Source organism: Capra hircus, chromosome 15 (assembly GCF_001704415.2).
Source record: "Capra hircus breed San Clemente chromosome 15, ASM170441v1, whole genome shotgun sequence".
NCBI lineage: Eukaryota > Metazoa > Chordata > Mammalia > Artiodactyla > Bovidae > Capra > Capra hircus.
In genome coordinates, this window is record NC_030822.1 from 34,709,639 (window position 1) to 34,729,885 (window position 20,247).

The 20,247-nt window shown below is 39.0% G+C and overlaps 1 protein-coding gene across 1 annotated transcript; it reads left to right on the forward strand.

Annotated features, from left to right (window-relative positions):
• LOC102169889 (tripartite motif-containing protein 5) lies at positions 877-19,487 on the forward strand. The gene is made up of 8 exons (XM_018059444.1): positions 877-1,043; positions 8,601-9,092; positions 9,630-9,725; positions 10,673-10,903; positions 15,830-15,852; positions 17,059-17,159; positions 17,461-17,487; positions 17,701-19,487. The coding sequence occupies exons 2-8, from the start codon at positions 8,670-8,672 to the stop codon at positions 18,327-18,329; spliced, it is 1,530 nt and encodes a 509-aa protein (XP_017914933.1). The 5' UTR covers positions 877-1,043; positions 8,601-8,669; the 3' UTR covers positions 18,330-19,487.

The window sequence follows — 20,247 nt, forward strand, 5'->3', positions numbered from 1 at the left end:
TATAAGATCCGAAGGATTATATGTTAAACAGTAGTACTCTTGCCTGGAAAATCCCATGGACGGAGGAGCCTGGTGGGCTGCAGTCCATGGGGTTGGGAAGAGTTGGACATGACTGAGGAACTTCACTTTCACTTTTCATTTTCCTGCATTGGAGAAGGAAATGGCAACCCACTCCAGTGTTCTTGCCTGGAGAGTCCCAGGGACAGAGGAGCCTGGTAGGCTACCGTCCATGGGGTCGCACAGAGTCTGACATGACTGAAGTGACTTAGCAGCAGATGTCATTGCTCAACAAATAACCCTCCTACAGTTTACTCTTCCTCAACCTATTTAGTAAAAGTGTCATTTTGCAACATAGCATCTAGCTTCTGAATGTCAGCATCAGTGAATGACCACTCTGTGATCACCTCTCTAACTGACCACCTGAGTGATTTCAGATTTGTTGAGCCATTTCCTCTAACATGACCTAATAGGACAGACTGGTCAGATTCACTACTTCAGATGGTGAACAGGCCAGTAAAGAGCAAGCCAATGCTGCTGCCTCAAGGGAGTCCTCAGTGTGGGTCTTCACTGGGATAAAGAGGGTACTTTACTCCTGCATCTGACAGCTCTTTAGTAAGGAAACAAGACAAGGTGGGTGTGTGACATTGCATTGCTTAGGAAGCCTAAGTTTTCCAAAGGTCTGATTATTTTGAAGAGACTTGAGAATAGCTTCTCGGAGAAGAGCTAAGAATAAAAAGCACTCACTGACTCACCAAGCACAGGCACAAAAGCCTCGTTAGTTTCCAGAGGCCCTATGTGGCTGCCTCTTACTGGCCTTATAGTTTCTCTCCTCCTTTCCTAGCCAAACTCCACCCACTAGAATTTAACTTTCAGTTTCCTTCAGGCTCTTGGTGAGGCGAGTGAATCCTGAGCACATATGTTCAAGACATGTGTTTACTCTTCTCCAAGGAATGACAACGTCTCCATTCATATCTGAGAATAACTAAGTGGTTTGTGGAGGGCAGAATTTGAAAGATACACAAGAAAAAACGGAATCTGCTTAGGTGAGTTTTATGTGTTGTCTGTAAGCTGTAGCCCTGGGATTTCTTTGGAAGGAATGATGCTAAAGCTGAAACTCCAGTACTTTGGCCACCTTATGCGAAGAGTTGACTCATTGAAAAGACTTTGATGCTGGGAGGGATTGGGGGCAGGAGGAGAGGGGGACGACAGAGAATGAGATGGCTGGATGGGCATCACTGACTCGATGGACGTGAATCTGAGTGAACTCCAGGAGTTGGTGATGGACAGGGAGGCTTGGCGTGCTGCGATTCACGGGGTTGCAAAGAGTCAGACATGACTGAGCGATTGAACTGAACTAAACTTAAGCTGTTCTAAATGGGGGAAAGGTTCAGCTTGCAGGCTTCCTGGTTAGACTGCTGGCTGAAAATCAGTCTGGTAGAGAGAAAGTCTTAAGAGAAAGGGGGTTGGAAGAAAAGAAAGACTTTGTTTGTTCCTTGGAGGGACTGTATTTCTATAGGCTGAATCTACCCACAGAGGCTTTGAATTCTGTAAGTACGAATCAAACATACTGTGAACAGCCAGAATCTTTGGTCTTTCAGAGTTAGACCGTCCCTTTCCTCAATAACAGGTCAAAGGCTGAAAGGTCTTCCAGTCCTGATATTTTCATTTCTATCAGTGTAGAAATACAGTATTTCTGGATGGCTGTATAGATCATTTCTCATTCCCCAGGTTTTCCTGTGCTCAGGAATCAGATGCTGTGACATTTGGCAGGCTCTGCAGCCTCTCATGAATTCTCTTGTCCAGACACAGGGAAATGCTGCACTTCCTTACATTCCCTAACCTGTTCATGCTTCTCCTTCAGTGGGATGTGCCACCCAGAAGCAGCTCAGCTGAGAGATTGGGGCAAGGAGAACACATGGGAAAAACTTCCAGAAGTGCCATCTGGAAGCATCTAATGTCTAGTAACAGTGACATCTAACTTTAAGTTTTAAAGACTTGTTACTTGATTGTTACTAAGGATAGCAAAAGATGTTAGAGAAGTATTCTTATACCACATCATGAGACTTATGAGGGAAGTTAAGTCAGAGGAATCACATATTTATCTACCTTCCTCTTTCTTATAAGGGTACAGCTGTACCCACTGTGCTCAAGCCACAGAAACAGAAGTCAAATCTTTCTTCTCACCATGACCTCTTCTCTGTTGACCAAATCTTATTTGGACATTATCACCCCTGCTACACATTCCTTGTCGCCCTCTCAGCCACAGAAGATGTTAGAAACAGCTTCTGAATTTGCAGTGAACCTGTCACGGTCATTACTACATGATTTTCAAATAGATTTGTTACTTTACTGCTTCAGGTTTTATTTTGCAAGTGTTGTGAGTAGTTTACACTATATAATAGTAGAAAACTGCCTGGCGCATAAAACAAGGCACAATTTCACTTTCCAATTTGATTCTCAAAAATGATGGTTTCCCATGCAACATCAGGAACTTGTGGCTCTCTCACATTAAGAGAAACAGCTTTGCTGCAGTCACAGAAGAAAGTTCTGCTTATAAATTTCCTGTTTGGACTTTTACATAATTATTGTAGTTTTATGTCCTTTTTTGTTGATCTGTAGTTGGTACCTCTGAGATACTATGAGTTTGTATTCTGGTGAGCTCAAATGTCAGATGACCAACCTGCAAGGTGCAATCACCTGAAGGTTTTATCAGGCAGAGGTGACTCATGTTCCCACATCTGTCTTCCTGCTTGTCGGGGGAAGGTTGGGTCACTGTTTAGGTAGTGGTGGGGTATCATACGTCATATGTGAGAACTAGTTTCTTCTGTGTCTGTGGTGATCGCTGCTTTGACATTAGCTCTTATCTCTGCAGAGAAAGTAAATCTGCCTCCCCATGTCTGAATGCATCTTCTGATCCTCCCTTCTCGATAGGTTCTTGATGCAGCTGAGCATTGGTTGGATCTTGAATGCATTGAAATATAACTGGAGGTCCCTCACCAGATTTGAATAATAGTTTTAGTCATTGATTTGAGTCATGTTGACCTCTGATTTTATTAATCAGAGAGTCATCTGGGGTACTTGATCTTTGCAGCCAGGGGCAAAGTACATATTTTCAGTATCTGTAACATTAGCTGGATTATATTTCTGGTTCACTTTCAGCCTCATCTTTTTTATATATAATCATTGGAGGCTAATTACTTTACAATTTTGTGGTGGATTTTGCCATACATCAATATAAATCAGCCACGGATGCATGTGTTCACCCCACTTTTGAACCCCCCTCCCACCTGCCTCCCTACCCCAGAGGGATGTCTGTCTTATGTATAGAGTCGTTAATGTCTTTCTAAATTCCATATACATGTCTTAATATACTGTATTGGTGTTTCTCATTCTGACTTACTTCATTCTGTATATTAGGCTCCAGTTTCCGCCACCTCATTAGAACCGACTGAAATGCATTCTTTTTTATACCTGAGTAATATTCCATTGTGTAATTGTATCACAACTTCCTTATCCACTCGTCTGCCAGTGGACTTCTAGGTTGCTTCCATGTCCTAGCTATTGTAAACAGTGCTGCAATGAACACTGGGGTACATTTGTTTCTTTCCATTCTGGTTTCCGTGGTGTGTATGCCCAGCAGTGGGATTGCTGGTTCGTATGGCAGTTCTATTTCCAGCTTTTTAAGGAATCTCCACACTGTTCTCCGTAGTGGTTATACTAGTTTGCATTTCCACCAACCATGTAAGAGGGTTCCCTTTTACACCCTCTCCAGCATTTATGGTTCGTAGACTTTTTAATTCAGCCTCATCTTTATCAGGATCCTTCATGTAGGATGAACATGGCACAGCTGGAGAGTTTCAGTAAGTCTCAGTTTAACTCTGTGCAGGCTGTATAGCTTTCATCGCCTTGTTCCTGGTGAACAGAGACTCATTAGCTGTCTCACACTGGAGATCTTTCTTTTGTCATCAAACTTTGGCAACCATTCAGAGAGGAATATCATTTGAGAACTTCCTTTTCTTGTTTGTTGCTTCATAGTCCCCTTTGCCTGGAACCTCTGATAGACCCTCTGAGTTTAGACTATGGCCACAGAGCCATAGTGAGCCCGGGCTGAGGAATGAGCATCTCTGGGCTACCACTCTGCGATAGCCCCACCGACTGACCACAAGCAGTGGTTTCCAATCTGAACCACCAATCCTACCCATACAACCTCATAATATATAAACTGCCAGGTGGGCTAAGCTTAGCTGGGAGTTACAGGACAGGAGACATAGCTTTGGGCACAGCTGCTTTAGTTGAGCTCTCAGAGATGTTCCGTACAGGAGGGACATTATCCCTGTCAGCTCAGCTTTGAAAGGAACCATACTAGATGGATGGATGTGAACCCACCACAGGTGAGATAACTTTAGTTCTGTAAAGATCTGAATCCATTGTAAATGACCATGAGCACAACTTCTAGGGACCTAAAACAGACATATCTGACAGAAGACTCACAATTCCCTTGTGAAAAATGAGATGTATCTTCATCAATCATCATTTAAATTCCATGCAAAGTCTTTCTAGCCCAAATGCATTTCATACATCAGGTTAGTCTTGCTGTCAACAATGTGGTCATGAAAGGCTGCTGACTTTCCACTTTGTTGTAATTCAATAGGTTTCCCAGAAACACAAAGCACATGCAACAATAACAGCAGCAACAACAACAACAACAAAAACCTTAGAAAAAAATAAGGGCAATCTGATCTTTACAGGAAGAAAATGTTCAGGACTGATATTAATGCTTTTTCCCACATATCTAATTCAGCTCCCAGTTCTGTCCTTTTACCTCCTCTCATCTCTCACTCTCACCTGCTGCTCAGAATTTCCTTCATCATCTTGTCCCTCAAGCTATCGCCATCTCTCCCCTGAGCAGCTGAGCCTGCATCCGACCTGATCTTCCCAATTCCACACTGGGTCCATTCAACATCTCACACCCCAAGGCACAGCTTGTCATGCCCTTACTCTTCTCTGATGGGAAAACATTGATAGCTCTTCCTGACTCTCAGAAATGGGTCCCCAAATGTTACATAATTTGGGAAGTGTCATATTTAATGTCACTGTAGCCTCTTGTAATACAAGACTAGCAGTCTTCTGTATACAGCCACATTGGCCTTTTAAAACTCATACAAGATGATATGTCTTCCAGAAACAGATCATTTCCTTCACCTAATACATACTTTTTCTCTTTCTCTTTTCATGTCTCCTTCATCTTCTTAGTTTTCAGTTCAATCCTTGTGTTTTAATTTGGAAGTTTTGGATAATTCCATCTTTCCCCCAAGTCTTTGATTTCTGAACAACACATATGTCTCTCTAGTAGTGTTTTCTCTATCTCTTTATATATATATGCAAGTGTTAGTTGCTCACTTGTGTCTGACTCTTTGCATCCCCATGGACTGTAACCTGCCTAGCTTCTCTGACCATGGAATTCTTCAGGCAAGAATGGGCTGCCATTCTCTTCTCCAGGGGATCTTCCTGGCCCAGGGATTGAAACTGGGTCTCCTGCATTGATCATAGACTCTTAACCATCTGAGACACTAGGGAAGCCTGGGATATGTATGTATATATATATATATAAAACTGAATTTTAATATGCTATTACTTTCCAAGTGACTAGTAAGCCCATTCATTCTAGTTTAAACACTCTATTTCCACTTTCTATGTATGGATATTAGTCCAATTGACAATACACAATTTTTTTGGCAATCATAATTAGTTGAATGATCTTGCCTAATATTTTGAGAATTTTTTTCTCAAAAGCAACATTAATTTCATCTGTGTTTCTATTTTTTTATGTATCTGACTCATGTGATCCTATGAATCTATTTGCACCATCTCACACCTCACCATCCTCATACTTTCATGTTATTAATCTCCTATCAATGTCCTTGGTTGGCACATTTCTGGACCAAAATGAAATCAATATTTACACACTTGAGACTACCCAAGACCTCTTAGCTGGGCTAGGTCTCCTTACTTCTACACCCTCAGTGCCTTGGTTTAATTGGGTCCATGAAGTCACCTCTGTTTGTCTTTGACTAACTCACTGGGTTAAGAGACCTGTCAAGGAGGACCCTGAATTCCCATTCTGTGTATTGATGATATATGCTTTTTGTAGGTCACTATCTTTATTTTCACATCTGATAAAGGAATTTTTTTTACTATCTACACAAAACTATTGTCATATATTATGGCACGATAATAAGGGAAATCATTGTAAATATTCAACACATGGTGGTAAGAGTTACCATATAATAAGTCATCAGAAGGGCCTATGTGATAAAAGAACATGTAAAGAAAGAGTGACCTGAAGTATGAGAGAGTCATACTCCAGTCAGAATGGATATCATTTAAAAGGCTACCAATAATAAATGCTGGGGAGGGTGTAGAGGAAAAGGAATCCTTCTAGACTCTTGGTGGGAGTGTAAAGTTTTGCAGCCACTATGGAAAAAATTATGGAGGATTTTAAAACAAATAAAATAGCATTACAGTATAATCCCACTCCTAGACATATATCCAGATTAAATTCTAATTCAGAAAGATGCATGCACCACCCCAGTACTCATTGTAGCACTATTTACAATAGCCAAGCCATGGAAGCAACCTACATGTCCATCAACAGATAAATAAAGGATACATACAATGGAATACTAGTCATAAAAAGGATGAAATAATGTCATTTGCAGCAACATGGATGGACCTGGAAATTATTATATCCAGTGAAGTAAGACAGAAAGAGAAAGAGAAATATTGTGATATCACCTATATTTAGAATCTTAAAAGAAAGATACAAATAAATTGATTTACAAAACAGAAATAGACTCATAGACATAGTAAACAAACTTATGGTTACCAAAGTGAATGGGTAACGGAAACAAATTAGGAGTTTGGTATTAACATATACAATCTACTACACTTAAAATGGGTAAAAAAGGGTTTTCTATATAGCACAGGTAAGTATACTCAATATCTTATAATAAATTTTAATGGGAAAAGAATATGAGAAAGAATATATACACATATATCTGTATATATATATCTGTTTGTGTGTGTGTATATATATATATATATACATACACATATACATATGCATGCACGCCCAGTCTCTCAGTTGTGTCCGATTCTTTCAGACTCCATGGACTCTCCTGTCAGGATCCTCTGGCCATGGGATTTTCTAGGTGAGAATGCTGGAGTAGGCTGCCATTTCCTATCCCAGAAATGTTCCTGACCCAGAGATCAAACCCATATCTCCTGCACTGGAGGCAGACTCTTTACCACTGTGCCACCTGGAAAGCCCTACACACACACATACACACACATGCACACACACACACACAGACATGCACGTGTATGTGTGTGCACCCTTAGTCATTTGAGTTGTGTCCGACTCTTTGAGACCCTTTGGACTATAGCCCTCCAACTTTCTCTGTCTATGGGATTCTCCAGACAAGAATAATGGCATGGGTTGCCATGCCCTATTCCAGAGAATCTTCCCAACCCAGGGACTGAACTCAGAAGCCTATATTTATATAGGCTTCCCTGGTAGTTCAGGTGGTAAAGAATCCACCTGCAATGCAGGAGACCAGACCCAGGTTCAATTCCTGGGTTGGGAAGATTCTCCGGAGGAGGTCATGGCAACCCACTCCAGTATGCTCGCTTGGAGAATCCCCGTGGACAGAGGAGCCTAGCAGGCTACAGTCCATGTGGTCGCAGACTCAGATACAACTGAGCAACTAAGCATAGCACAGCACAGAATATATATATATCAGAGAATGCGATGGCACCCCACTCCAGTACTCTTGCCTGGCAAATCCCATGGACGGAGGAGCCTGGTAGGCTGCAGTCCATGGGGTTGCTAAGAGTCGGACATGACTGAGAGACTTCACTTTCAATTTTCACTTTCCACTTTCATGCATTGGAGAAAGAAATGGCAACCCACTCCAGTGTTCTTGCCTGGTATATCCCAGGGACGGAGGAGCCTGGTGGGCTGCTGTCTATGGGGTCACACAGAGTTGGACACAACTAAAGTAACTTAGCATATATATATATATATACATATAAATAAAATCACTTTGCTGTACCTTAATACTAACACAACACTCTAAATCAACCACACCTCAATTAAAAAAAAAAAAAAAGAGTGAGTAATACTGATACACCATGACGAGACAAGAGCAGGTATAAAACCAAATACTTACCTGGTTTAGGGCTTTTTACATTGAGGATGTACTTTTAGCATGGAGGAGAAAAAGCAGGATAGATGGTGGGTCACTCACAGATCTCAGTAAGAAAAGCTCACTAGTTTTTGTTTTGGTAAAGAAAAATAGCAATCAACGCATAGATAAGGATAGATGAAATTTGTCATGTGACATGAACTGAAAATAAAATGTTTAGAATTATTATAAAAAGAATCATTTTACCAGGTCACGAAGCTCTTTTTTATTTTTTATCCTTTTATTTTTTTATTTTTTCTCCTTCCACATTTGTTCTTGGGTCATCCTTGATTTCTGGATAACTAGTGTCATTTTGCTTCTACTTGTCTTAATCTACACTTGTAACCTTTCCAGTCATTCAAGGATCTGTGAACGAGAGAACTGTCAGAAATCTAGACAGTGAGGAGCAGGTCAGCCACTGCCATGGCTTCAGGAATCCTGATGAACATACAAGAGGAAGTGACCTGCCCCATTTGCCTGGAGCTTCTGACAGAACCCCGGAGCCTTGACTGTGGCCACACCTTCTGTCAAGCCTGTATCACTGCAAACAACGAGGAATCCATAGTTGGCCAAGAGGGGAAGAAAAGCTGCCCTGTCTGCAGAGTTAGTTTTGAGCCTGGGAACCTGCGGCCTAACAGGCATGTGGCCAATATAGTGCAGAGGCTCCGAGAGGTTAAGGTGAGCCCAGAGGTGGAGCAAGAGAGAAATCTCTGTGCTCACCATGGAGAGAAACTCCAGCTCTTCTGTGAGCAGGATGAGAAGGTCATTTGTTGGCTTTGCGAGCGATCTCAGGAGCACCGAGGTCACAACACATTCCTCATGGAGGAGATTGCACCACAGTACCAGGTAAGAGACCAGAATGGAGGAAAAAACAGAGCAGGAGATGGTACTTGAGGGAAATCTCTACTTTGCATTGGGCTTTAATTACCTGGCTACCAGGGACTTGAGGCCTGTGATTTCTTTTCTTCCCATGCCTACCTTCTGACGTGAAGAAAATTTCTGTGCATTCCACCCAAGTATAAGCAAACAAATGGACTCTTAGGCAGAAGTAGACATTCATGGACCTTGTGCTAGCGCGTGGACATCTGGGGCTGAGAGAAGCTCTCATTACCCTTTTAAACATGATAGGTAACTAGGACACTGGGTGGGTTGAGGTGTAATTTTTCTTTCTTACAGAATCTAGTTTCTTTCAGAACAAAGAGAACCAGTCTTCTGAGTCTCAAAGAACACATTCAACATCAAGGTCTTCTTCCAAGGCACAGATTCTAGTCACTTTCACATTTTTTGTAAAGTCTATTCTCTTTGAAAATCAGCCTTATTTATCCACTATAGTGATGCTGAGAAAGCCCCTATCTTGACAATGGTGTGATTCTTTTCTCACAGAAAATGCTCCAATCATGTCTGCAGAGGCTGAACAGGAAAAAACAGGAAGCTGAGGAGTTAGAAATTAAAGTCAGAGAAGAGATGTCTACTTGGAAGGTATGAGGAGATGCTTCATGAGGAAGTTAGGTATCTATGAAGGACCTTGGGTTGGTCACAAGGAGCTGCCTTTTTCTTTGTACCATGACAGTTCAGTCATTTGGCTCATCCTTTTCTTCAGCCTCCCCGTAATCAGTGTGGTATTAAAAAGTGACCATATCACAAATAAACATAAATACTGGAGGGGGAGTGTATATAGAGAGGGTCTCTCTGATGAGGATGGCTAGGGAAGTTTATATTCCATTCTTATCCCTTAACCTCTCAGGGAGATATCTGACAATGGCTCATGGTTCTGTCCTCAGTGTTCAACTTTTGGGGAGAGGGTGGTGGGAGGGGGTCAGGAGTAATGGAGGGAGGCATGAGCATCCTGGACAGATGTGTGAAGGCTGCCCACACCCAGAGATCCCATTTGGCTCTGAGTTGTCCTCAACAGTGCAGACTTGGGACCATTATTTTGAAATATGGTGTAGAGGGAAAAAATATAAACAAAGTCAGGTACCCCAAGTATTGCTTTCCTCTTTCTATTTCACTTCCTTTTGGGCTTCCCTGATAGTTCAATTGGTGAAGAAACCGGCTGCAATGCAAGAGACCCCAGTTCAGTTCCTGGGTTGGGAAGGTCCCCTGGAGAAGGGATAGGCTACCCACTCCAGTATTCCTGGGTTTCCATTATAGCTCAGCTGGTAAAGAATCCACCTGCAATGCGGGAGAGCTGGGTTCAATCCCTTGGTTGGGAAGATCCCCTGGAGAAGGGAAAAGCTATCTAGTCCAATATTCTGGCCTAGAGAATTCCATGGACTATACAGTGCACGGGGTTGCAAAGAGTCAGACATAACTGAGAGACTTTCACTCCTTGTGGGAACTTCCCAAGCAGAATAGTTATTTTTCTGGATCCCAGCCCCAGGCCAATGGTCCAAGTACCTCTCTCTGTCTTTTTCTCATTCCCTAAGACTCAAATACAAACTGAGATACAAAGTGTCCAGGGAGAGTTTACAAAACTAAGACAAATCCTGGACAGTGAGGAGGCGAAGGAACTGAGAAAACTGAAGGATGAGTTGGGAGTTATTCTCAAAGTGCTGGCAGAATCTGAGAATGATCTGGACCAAGAGAAGCTGTTGGTGAACAACCTCATCTCAGATGTGGAGCGCCATTTGCAGGGATCAACAATGGAGCTGCTGCAGGTAAGACTGGAAAGGAACCCAGCATCTGAGGCATGAGAGAAATATGTTCCTGTGATCCTTCTGATGCCCTCGCGGAGGCTGCTTTGACCCTGCAATATACCTTCTCTGCATCTATTCAGAGGTTGTAAGAATAACTAAATTCAATGTAGAAATAACAAGGGAAGTTCTATTTTTATTGTCATCAAGCTCATTGCAAACACTTCTTTGTCGAGAGAAGATTATTGTGTTCAGTGATTTTCCGTAAGGCCTTGTTTTCTGTGGCCCAGCGCTGAACATTTATCAAGTACCTTTTCATGATTCAGATTATCACAGACAAATTCACTTCAGATTCCAAGACGTATTTTTTTCCTCAATGTGTTGAGATTCTCTACCTTTTTCTGTTTGTGAAGACAGTTTATGAAGAACTGTTATTTATCTTTAAATACTCAATATAATTTAGCAGCATCGCCATTTCACTCTGGGTTTTTCTTATTGGAAATGTTTAAAATATACATATTTTTTCTTTCTTTTTTACTTGTATTAAGATTATTTAGATTTTTGTAACCTGATAGTCCTTTATTGTATATTTTTGTAGGAAGTTGTCTATCCTAAGTTGTCTTGTGTGTAAACATAAAGTTAGTTATAACAATTGCTTATTTATTTTTTTAAATTTTAAAATCTTTAATTCTTACATGCGTTCCCAAACATGAACCCCCCTCCCACCTCCCTCCCCATAACATCTCTCTGGGTCATCCCCATGCACCAGCTCCAAGCATGCTGTATCCTGCATCAGACATAGACTGGCGATTCAATTCTTACATGATAGTATACATGTTAGAATGTCATTCTCCCAAATCATCCCACCCTCTCCCTCTCCCTCTCCTTCAGGTTACTGAAGTTATGACTTGAGGGCAAATTTCCCATTTTTGAGCTTGTGTGTTATGAGGATTTACAATATATTGTTCCATTAAAGCCAATAAAGTTTAATCAATGTTTAATATTGGTTTAGAAAATTTAAGGTGTTCTGAATCACAGTAGCTTTTTCAGGTTAAAACTATTTTATGATATTGCCAAAATAATGACAGGAAATGTACTTGTTAAACTGTTAAACTTCTTTTTTTTGGCTATGAAGATCTGAACTATCTGCTGAAGATTTGCTCTTAATTGAGTTGAACTTTTTAGGCAGAGCAAAGCAAGGCTGTGTCAATTCAGCTTGTGCGTAGTAATTTCCACTGGGGCATCAGAGTCTTGCTGAGCTGAATCTGCTTCTTGTTGGTTCAATATTTCTTATGAAGAAGAGCTTGAAGTATAGAGCTTGAATTATTTAAAATACTAAGTCATTCTAGTTTCCATTTTATTAACAGGATGTTGCAATCAGTTGTAAACTAATAGTCTTATAAAGTGATTGGCACAAAGACTTCTTGAACAAAACTTCAGTTAAGTACAAAAAGTATCTAATTTGGAGACTTAAATTTTTCCTATAGTCATAATAATGGCTTTTACATTGAAAGACTAATAGGAATTCTACATATATTAATTCTTTTATAAAATCTAGATTCAAATCAGTGTACTCTCCATTTCATTGCCTTACCTGAATTAGTCCTGTTGGGTTGGTAATAGATTTTTTTTTTTTTTAATGTACCCAAATTTGATTTAAAAGTAAACTCTAGTTATTAAGCACTTTTAAAAAGAAACCCAGAAGCACATTTTTTTCTGCACAAACCAGTTACAAAGTTCAAAAGTGTGTCTTATGCTTTAAGACTCAGTTTTTAACTTTGTAAACCACATCTGAAAAACATGGCACTTCTGCATTACTGTGTTTAATTTCTTTTCCTTTTTTTTCTTCTTTCCTATTTTGGTTAAGAGGATAGTAGAAAAAGATTTTCTGGCATTCTTGTTCATTCGGTTAATTTGTATACAGTTCCAATTGCCAGTTGCTCAGATAACAAGTGACAAGGCAGAATTCTTTAAAGCATTAAAGTTCCTTAAACCTAAGGCTAAATCTTGAATACATTATTGAATTCTTTAATATCCTGATGGCTAGCAGATTGACAGCTGCACATTTGGCATGCTTTGGTTTTTTGTTTTGGGGGGTTTTTTGGACTTTATTTTTCATTGCAGATTTATTTGGCAATGTACAGTAAATTTTGTAAACTTGCATCAAGTTTATGAATAAAGAACCATTTAAAAAATAAAAAAAAATAAAAAAAACAAAAAACAATTGCTTATTGTACCTTTAATGTCTACAGTACTCAGAGCAAAGTCCCTTTTTGTATTCCAGATTTTGCTCTTTCATTTTTTCCCTACTCCTTTTAGTTACTTTAGTCAATTATATTATTTTTTTCTAAAAGCATTGTTTCATTGATTTTGTGTATTTTGTAAATTTTCTTACGCATTTATTTCTGCTCTCACCTTTATTGTTTTCTTTGTGTGTTTGCACACTTTTCGTGTGCATGTGTGCATGTGTAATGTGTGTGTGTGTGCACTGTTTTTTAATAACTTTTCTTTCCAAGTAGATCACTGATTTCAGAGCATCTTAATAAGAAAAGCAGCAGTGTCTTAGTTTTTTTCCATTCATTTTGATTTAGCGTTTGTTTTTATTAACATAAACTTATTTTCCTATTTCCTATGCAATTTCTTTTTGTTAAAACGTAGATATTTGAAGATGTGTTGTTAATTAGTAATACTTGGTAAGTGTTGAATTTTACTTCTGTAGATTTCAAATTTAATTCAATTGTAATCAGAGAGTATATATTTTATTCCTTTAAACTTTTAAATTCACTGATAACTGTTTATGGCCTCAGATATCATATGTCAGGAAAAATGTACATATGAAAAGATTGTATATTCTCCATTCATTGGGTGAAATGGTCTATAGATGTCAGGTCAAGTTGGTAGATTGATTTGTCCATGTCTTCTATAATTGGGTGGCTTCCATATAAACTGTTCTCTCCTTACTGAGAGTGAGTTGAAATCTGCAACAGCTATTGTGAAATTCTGCATTTTTCCTTTTAAATTTGCTTGGTGAATTTTCAAGCTCTATTGTTAGGTGTATGCACATGTATAATTGGTTTATCTTTTTGAGGTACTAAAACTTTTATCATTATAAACTTGTCCTCTCATTCGTTCATAACTTTTATTGTTTTAAAGTCAATTTTTTCTAATAATAATATAAAAACTTGAAATCATTAGAGCTTGCATGATCCATAGTTTTTCTCTTTTTACTTTTGCCTATTTGTATCTTTACATCTAAAATACATCTCTTACAAGTGACAATCACTAATTCTTCCTTGTTATCCCATCCAACAATCTCTAACATTTTAATTGGGATATTAAGATGATGGCTTTAATACAAATCCTGATATAGCTGTATTTAAACTTCACTACTGGCTTTCTATTTGGCTACTGTAGTTTTCATTCTTCTCTTTCTTCCTAACTAGCTTCTTTTGTGTTAAACAAATATTTCTGGTATAAAATTTGAAGCTTTCCTATTTTCTAACTGTAGTAAAAAAAAAAAAAAATTCCACTCTGTGGTTGCTCTAGTGATTATACAGTGTTTCCTATCCTACCATGATCTACTTCACACTAAAACTAACTTATTTTCAGTAAATAGAGAACCTTCCTGTAACATTGCTTCATTTCTTTCCAGCAACAACACAATGATGATTTTACTATGGATACCTGATTCTGTGTAAACTAATCACTGCAGGCTTCTGAACTTTTGGTTACACTGGAAGGGAAAGTTCTCTTCTGGAGTTTATATCAGGAGATTCATGTTCTCTATAAACTGAGAATAAAGTCAGTAGAGGTAGAATGAATAGAACTGGAGAAAGACACAAGCCAGCCTCTGATGACAAGGTTTGAGCTTAAGAATTAGACTTTGAATGAATTTGCAATTGACCACCCCCATCATCATTTATTTTCTCTCTACTTATTCTAATTTTACTTAATTTTTGTGATACACACACAAGAGCTTTAACACAGAGAATTTTTATCAAAAACCACTGGTTGCTCTTGTTTTTGTTGACGTGAAGGAAATAAAGCTTCATGAAAAAGAGATCAGATAAAATGTTACATATCTATTCTAACTAATAAACTAATAATATATGTGATGAATAAGAAGATTCCATGGCTAAAAACTGTTAAGCCATGGACTAAGCAGACTCAGTACAGACGACAGTATAGATAAATGCTCAAATTTTTGGACAGTGACTGAATGCATACAGTAACATTGTACAAATGGGGTACAAGAGAGGAGACAATCTGGTTGATGAATAGTAAGTTACATATTAGACGTCCTAAGTTACTGATTCTTGTGGCTTATGTTTAACCGAATATATTAACAAGCATTTAAGAGACAAAGCTGAGTAAAATTAAGGCATTAGAAATCAACTGTACTTGTGTGTATGCTGGATTTAAGAGAGTGTGAGATCACTTATAGTGTATCAAATGAGATGAGAGAGATGAAACCACCACCTACAATCATACATTTGTTTGCTTGTACTCTCAACAAGTGCAGTATAAATAGCTTGAGGCATATTAGGATTATGAATTCATCTTTGATTCTCCAAAGCCTGGTTGAATGCTTGGTAAATAATAATACATCACTGTGCACTTTTGTTAAATAAATGGAAGAACTGTGTGTTATTCAAATCATCTCATGGGTCACCAAACTTACAAGCTTTTTGTTTTTCCCATAAATATGTCTCATCTCCAGATACTGGAAGTCTCCCTTATGCTTCTACAAGGGTCAAAGCCTTTTACCTTTTGGGAAATCTGACATCGCATGTGTCTTCTGGAATGACTGGCTTTACTCTTGTCTCTACTTTTTGGCTCTCACATTGAGACCATTTTTATTCCCACAATCGATGGCTGATGGGGATGTGAATAAGCTTGGGAAGTGGGGAGACATTACTTTTTGACTCATGTTTTCTCTTTTCTCACTAGGATGTGAATGTTATCCTGAAAAGGTATGTGTGGGAAACCAGAGATAGTTCATTTATGCTGAGAAAATAAAATAAATCCCTTACAGTTATCTGATAGCCAATTAGGATAAAACAATGCTCAAGGCAGAAAAACGACGATAGTCTTATTTTAAATTTCTGTTCATACATCAGAGCTAGATTGTTTTATAAACATTGATAATGGACTGGATTCTATATTAAAGAATATTGATTGTGGGAAGTTGCAGAGTTTGGGTCAGTACCAGTATTAAGAACAAGGCATACAGTATCAGATCCCCACGACTTCATAAATTTAATTCACACTGTGTGTCAATATGCAACTCAGGTTCCCATATTTAATAGGTGCTTGACTTGTCATGTGAAGGTTGAGTCTTCTTTTCCCGCCAAGCACCTAGAATTGGAGACAACTCCTTTATATTTTAATTTCTGCTCCCAGAAGAGACAAAGTCCTTGTATGTTTTTCAGCTTAGGTTTCCAAAAACAGATTTGAATCTCAAGGGATGTTTTGGCCCTGGAGCAAACTATTGATCAATCTTGGTCACATACTTTAGAATCCAGAACAAAAAGATAACATCATCGTGTCTGATGCTACATGGCAGCATCAAGATCTTTGCAAACACAGGAAAGTCAGACTACTTTGTTTATTATTCATAATGTCTTTTTCTCCAAGGGTTTGTAATTATTCCTAGTGATTATGAAATCTCAGGGTATTCTGAGAGCCTCTCTATTGGATAGCAGACTTTGAAGATCTTGGGGCTCTAGAGAGTGTTCTCCTACCTGGTATGTCTCAAATACCCAGGAGCCAGATTCGGCAACCTCACTTTCTGACTCCTTCCTGGAAACACATATCTGTGCAGGGAATATTCCACAAATTATTGTTTTTAGATACCAACATTTTGTTTTGTTAAATCCATTGCTTGATATAATTTCATATGATCCCTAGGAGGTGGAGTGTGGTGGGTTAATGATTTCATTATAGAAGGAAGAAACTCCCCTTCTGACATTTTAAGACCATCCAGGTCACACAGAGGATAGCTGGGAAGGTAGACATGAACACGTTCTTTCTTGCTCCAAGATGAGGCATCCACTCTCTTCTTTCCCAAGGCATCCAGGAAAGACAATTCAGGCCCATAAACAGGGTGAACATATAGCAAGCCAGTGGTTTAGGGGAAAAAAAATCACATTTGTGAGCACCAACTTTGTCTTCCCTAGGAGTGAAACCGTGGCTCTGAAAGAGCCAAAAACTTTCCCCGAGGAACAGAGGAGAGTGTTTCGAGCTCCTGATCTGAGAGAGATACTGCGTGTGTTTAATGGTGAGGAATGCTACCCAAGTGGGTGCAGGAGGGCTTCTCTGATGGAGGGAAAATGGGTAGGAGGCTCCAATTTCTATGTGTGGATGGAGACAGCAAAGCCAGACACTCTGTGCTAGTGACGTGGTCATATTTATGGGCGATGACGGGGGGCTTGGTTCATCCTGTTGTTCACCATTTCACTACCTCATCATAGCCATTCCCCTCAACTGGAAGGAAATAGATTTCAGGGCTGATTCTACTGTTTATATTTATTTTTTTATTGCTTATATTTAATATCGTGGATTTTTTTTTATCATTTCAGAGCTGACAGATATGCAACACTACTGGGGTAAGGAGACATCACAGTATAATCAAGACACCCTGTTCTCATCATCTTTTATAATTTTTCATTTTCTAGTAGGTCTCATGTTTTAAGCCATGTTTTCCCTCCTAACACATGCAAACATATTACTTTTCCAGTCAGGTCATTCTAAAGATCCCTTTCAAAATGTCACAAGAAAACTACATCATTACCCTAACCCAAGCCTGTATTTTTCAACAGTTCAGGTGACCCTGAATTCTCCCAAGAATGCAAATGTCATTTCTCCGGATCAGAGACAAGTGAGATATGCATCCAGTTACCAATGCTATAATGCATATTCAAAGGATAATTATGAAGATTTTGGTGTCCTGGGCTCCCCAGTTATCACATCAGGGAGACATTACTGGGAGGTAGACGTGTCAAAGAAACGTGCCTGGATCCTGGGGATATGTGATGAAAACTGTGAAAATATCATGAAGTTAACATTACAACTTGGAAAATATGGAAATAGAAATTGTCAAAATGTTTACTCATTACATAAACCTAAAAATGGAAATTGTGGAAATGGTAAAAATGTTTATTCAAGATATCAACCTAAAAATGGCTATTGGGTCATAGGGTTAAAACAGGATTCTGTGTATAATGCCTTCTTAGATATTGGGATTTTAACCCTCTCCCTGGGTGTTTCTCCTCATCGTGTTGGGGTTTTCCTAGACTATGAGGCTCGCACTGTCTTATTTCTCAATGTCACCAACTATGGGTTTCCCATTTATAAATTTTCTTTATGTTCCTTTCCTCAGAAAGTAGTTCCATATTTCAATCCTATGAACTGTGATGCCCCCATGACTGTGTGCTCACCAAGCTGTTGAGTCTTCTTACACTCACACCCACTCCTCTATAGTGCCCCTTACTATAGGTGCATCTAACACACCTGTGCTTCTCTGCAACATTCTTACGGGTTGGCCTTGCTGCCTCTCGTTTTTTCCATTTGAACATCCTTCATTCATTAGGAGGGTGAACAATTTCCCTTGTGTCTTATTTTCCCCAATATCATGAATGTGTTAGAAAATCTTAATTTTCCGCACTCCATGCTAAAATGATGGATGCCCCATAAAGAAAGAGCAGTATGATGTAATACCTTTGCCAAATTTTACAATCTCATTTACTCCGCCACTGACTGAGAAAATGAAAGAAAGCTTTTCAAAAATGTTTGTATATTCGACCTAATATAGGAGTCCTTCACTAAAGAGTGAGTGCTGAGCTCTGTCTCAGTTTATCCATGATGCCCATGTTCATTAAGAAATTGAGGGAAGAATATCATAAATGACATGTACTGACAATCATAGTTTTGTGTTCAGAGGGTCTAAGATCAAGCCCTGTCTCTACATATTAGAAGTGTAAACTTGAATAGCATATTTAAGTGATGTTTATTTTCTTAAAATAATCTTAATATAAAATTGTACCATACATAAGATCATTATGAAAAAATAAATGCAACTAAGTGTAAAGCATATAACTGTCTCAATACTAAATATTTTATCTATTAATTACTAAACAATAATACCTATACCATTGTTTCATTAAACAGATTTGTTCCTTCAGGAATACTATGGTTCTTTTCACTGAAGTCTCATTTTTCAGATCCTAGATACCTTTGTGCTGCTGTCAAGACTATTCTACCCCTTCCTGCCATGGAGAATTGTGTGACTGTATATTTGTGTGATCAAAGAGTTTTATTATAATTCTTATGTTTCTACATAATAGCTCTTATCAAGTAAACGAAATTCTATGGAGTTCAGTTTCTTATTTAAAAAATCACCTGATTAATATTGTGACAATTAAACAATATAACATTTGCCATAACTTCTGTAATTTCTAGCCCATAGGGGAAGCCCAGTATAAATGTCTATTCCTTTTTGATTCCTCCTCACTGTGATTGAAATAAATTATTTTCAGAACATGTTACTTTATTTTCCACAGTATTTCTTTGTTTTAAGAAACTAAATAAATTGATTGAAGAATTGCAATTTTTTTTCTCAATCTGCAGTTCAGTTCAGTTCAGTCACTAAGTTGTGTCCGACTCTTTGCGACCGAATAAATCACAGCACGCCAGGCCTCCCTGTCAATCACCAACTCCCGGAGTTCACTCAAAATCATGTCCATCGAGTCAGTGATGCCATCCAGCCATCTAATCCACTGTCGTCCCTTCTCCTCCTGCCCTAATCCTTCCCAGCACCAGAGCCTTTTCCAATGAGTCAACTCTTTGCATGAGGTGGCCAAAGTACTGGAGTTTCAGCTTTAGCATCATTCCTTTCAAAGAACACCCAGGACTGATCTCCTTTAGAATGGACTGGTTAGATCTCTACGCAGTCCAAGGGACTCTCAAGAGTCTTCTCCAACACCACAGTTCAAAAGCATCTATTCTTTGGCACTCAGCTTTCTTCACAGTCTAACTCTCACATCCATACATGACCAGTGGAAAAACCATAGCCTACTAGACGGACCTTTGTTGGCAAAGCAATGTCTCTGCTTATGAATATGCTATCTAGGTTGGTCGTAACTTTCCTTCCAAGGAGTAAGTGTCTTTTGATTTCATGGCTGCAATCACCATCTACAGTAATTTTGGAGCCCAGAAAAATAAAGTCTGACACTGTTTCCACTGTTTCCCCATCTATTTTCCATGAAGTGATGGGACCCGATGCCATGATCTTCATTTTCTGAATGTTGAGCTTTAAGCCAACTTTTTGACTCTCCACTTTCACTTTCATCAAGAGGCTTTTGAGTTCC

What these genes read in the sequence shown, in the direction of transcription:
- LOC102169889 (XM_018059444.1), top strand. Translation starts at nt 8,670, where the DNA reads ATGGCTTCAGGAATCCTGATGAACATACAAGAGGAAGTGACCTGCCCC. An exon ending in AAGAGATGTCTACTTGGAAG is followed by an intron (nt 9,726 to 10,672) that starts GTATGAGGAGAT and finishes TCATTCCCTAAG; the next exon opens with ACTCAAATACAAACTGAGAT. An exon ending in GTGAATGTTATCCTGAAAAG is followed by an intron (nt 15,853 to 17,058) that starts GTATGTGTGGGA and finishes TGTCTTCCCTAG; the next exon opens with GAGTGAAACCGTGGCTCTGA.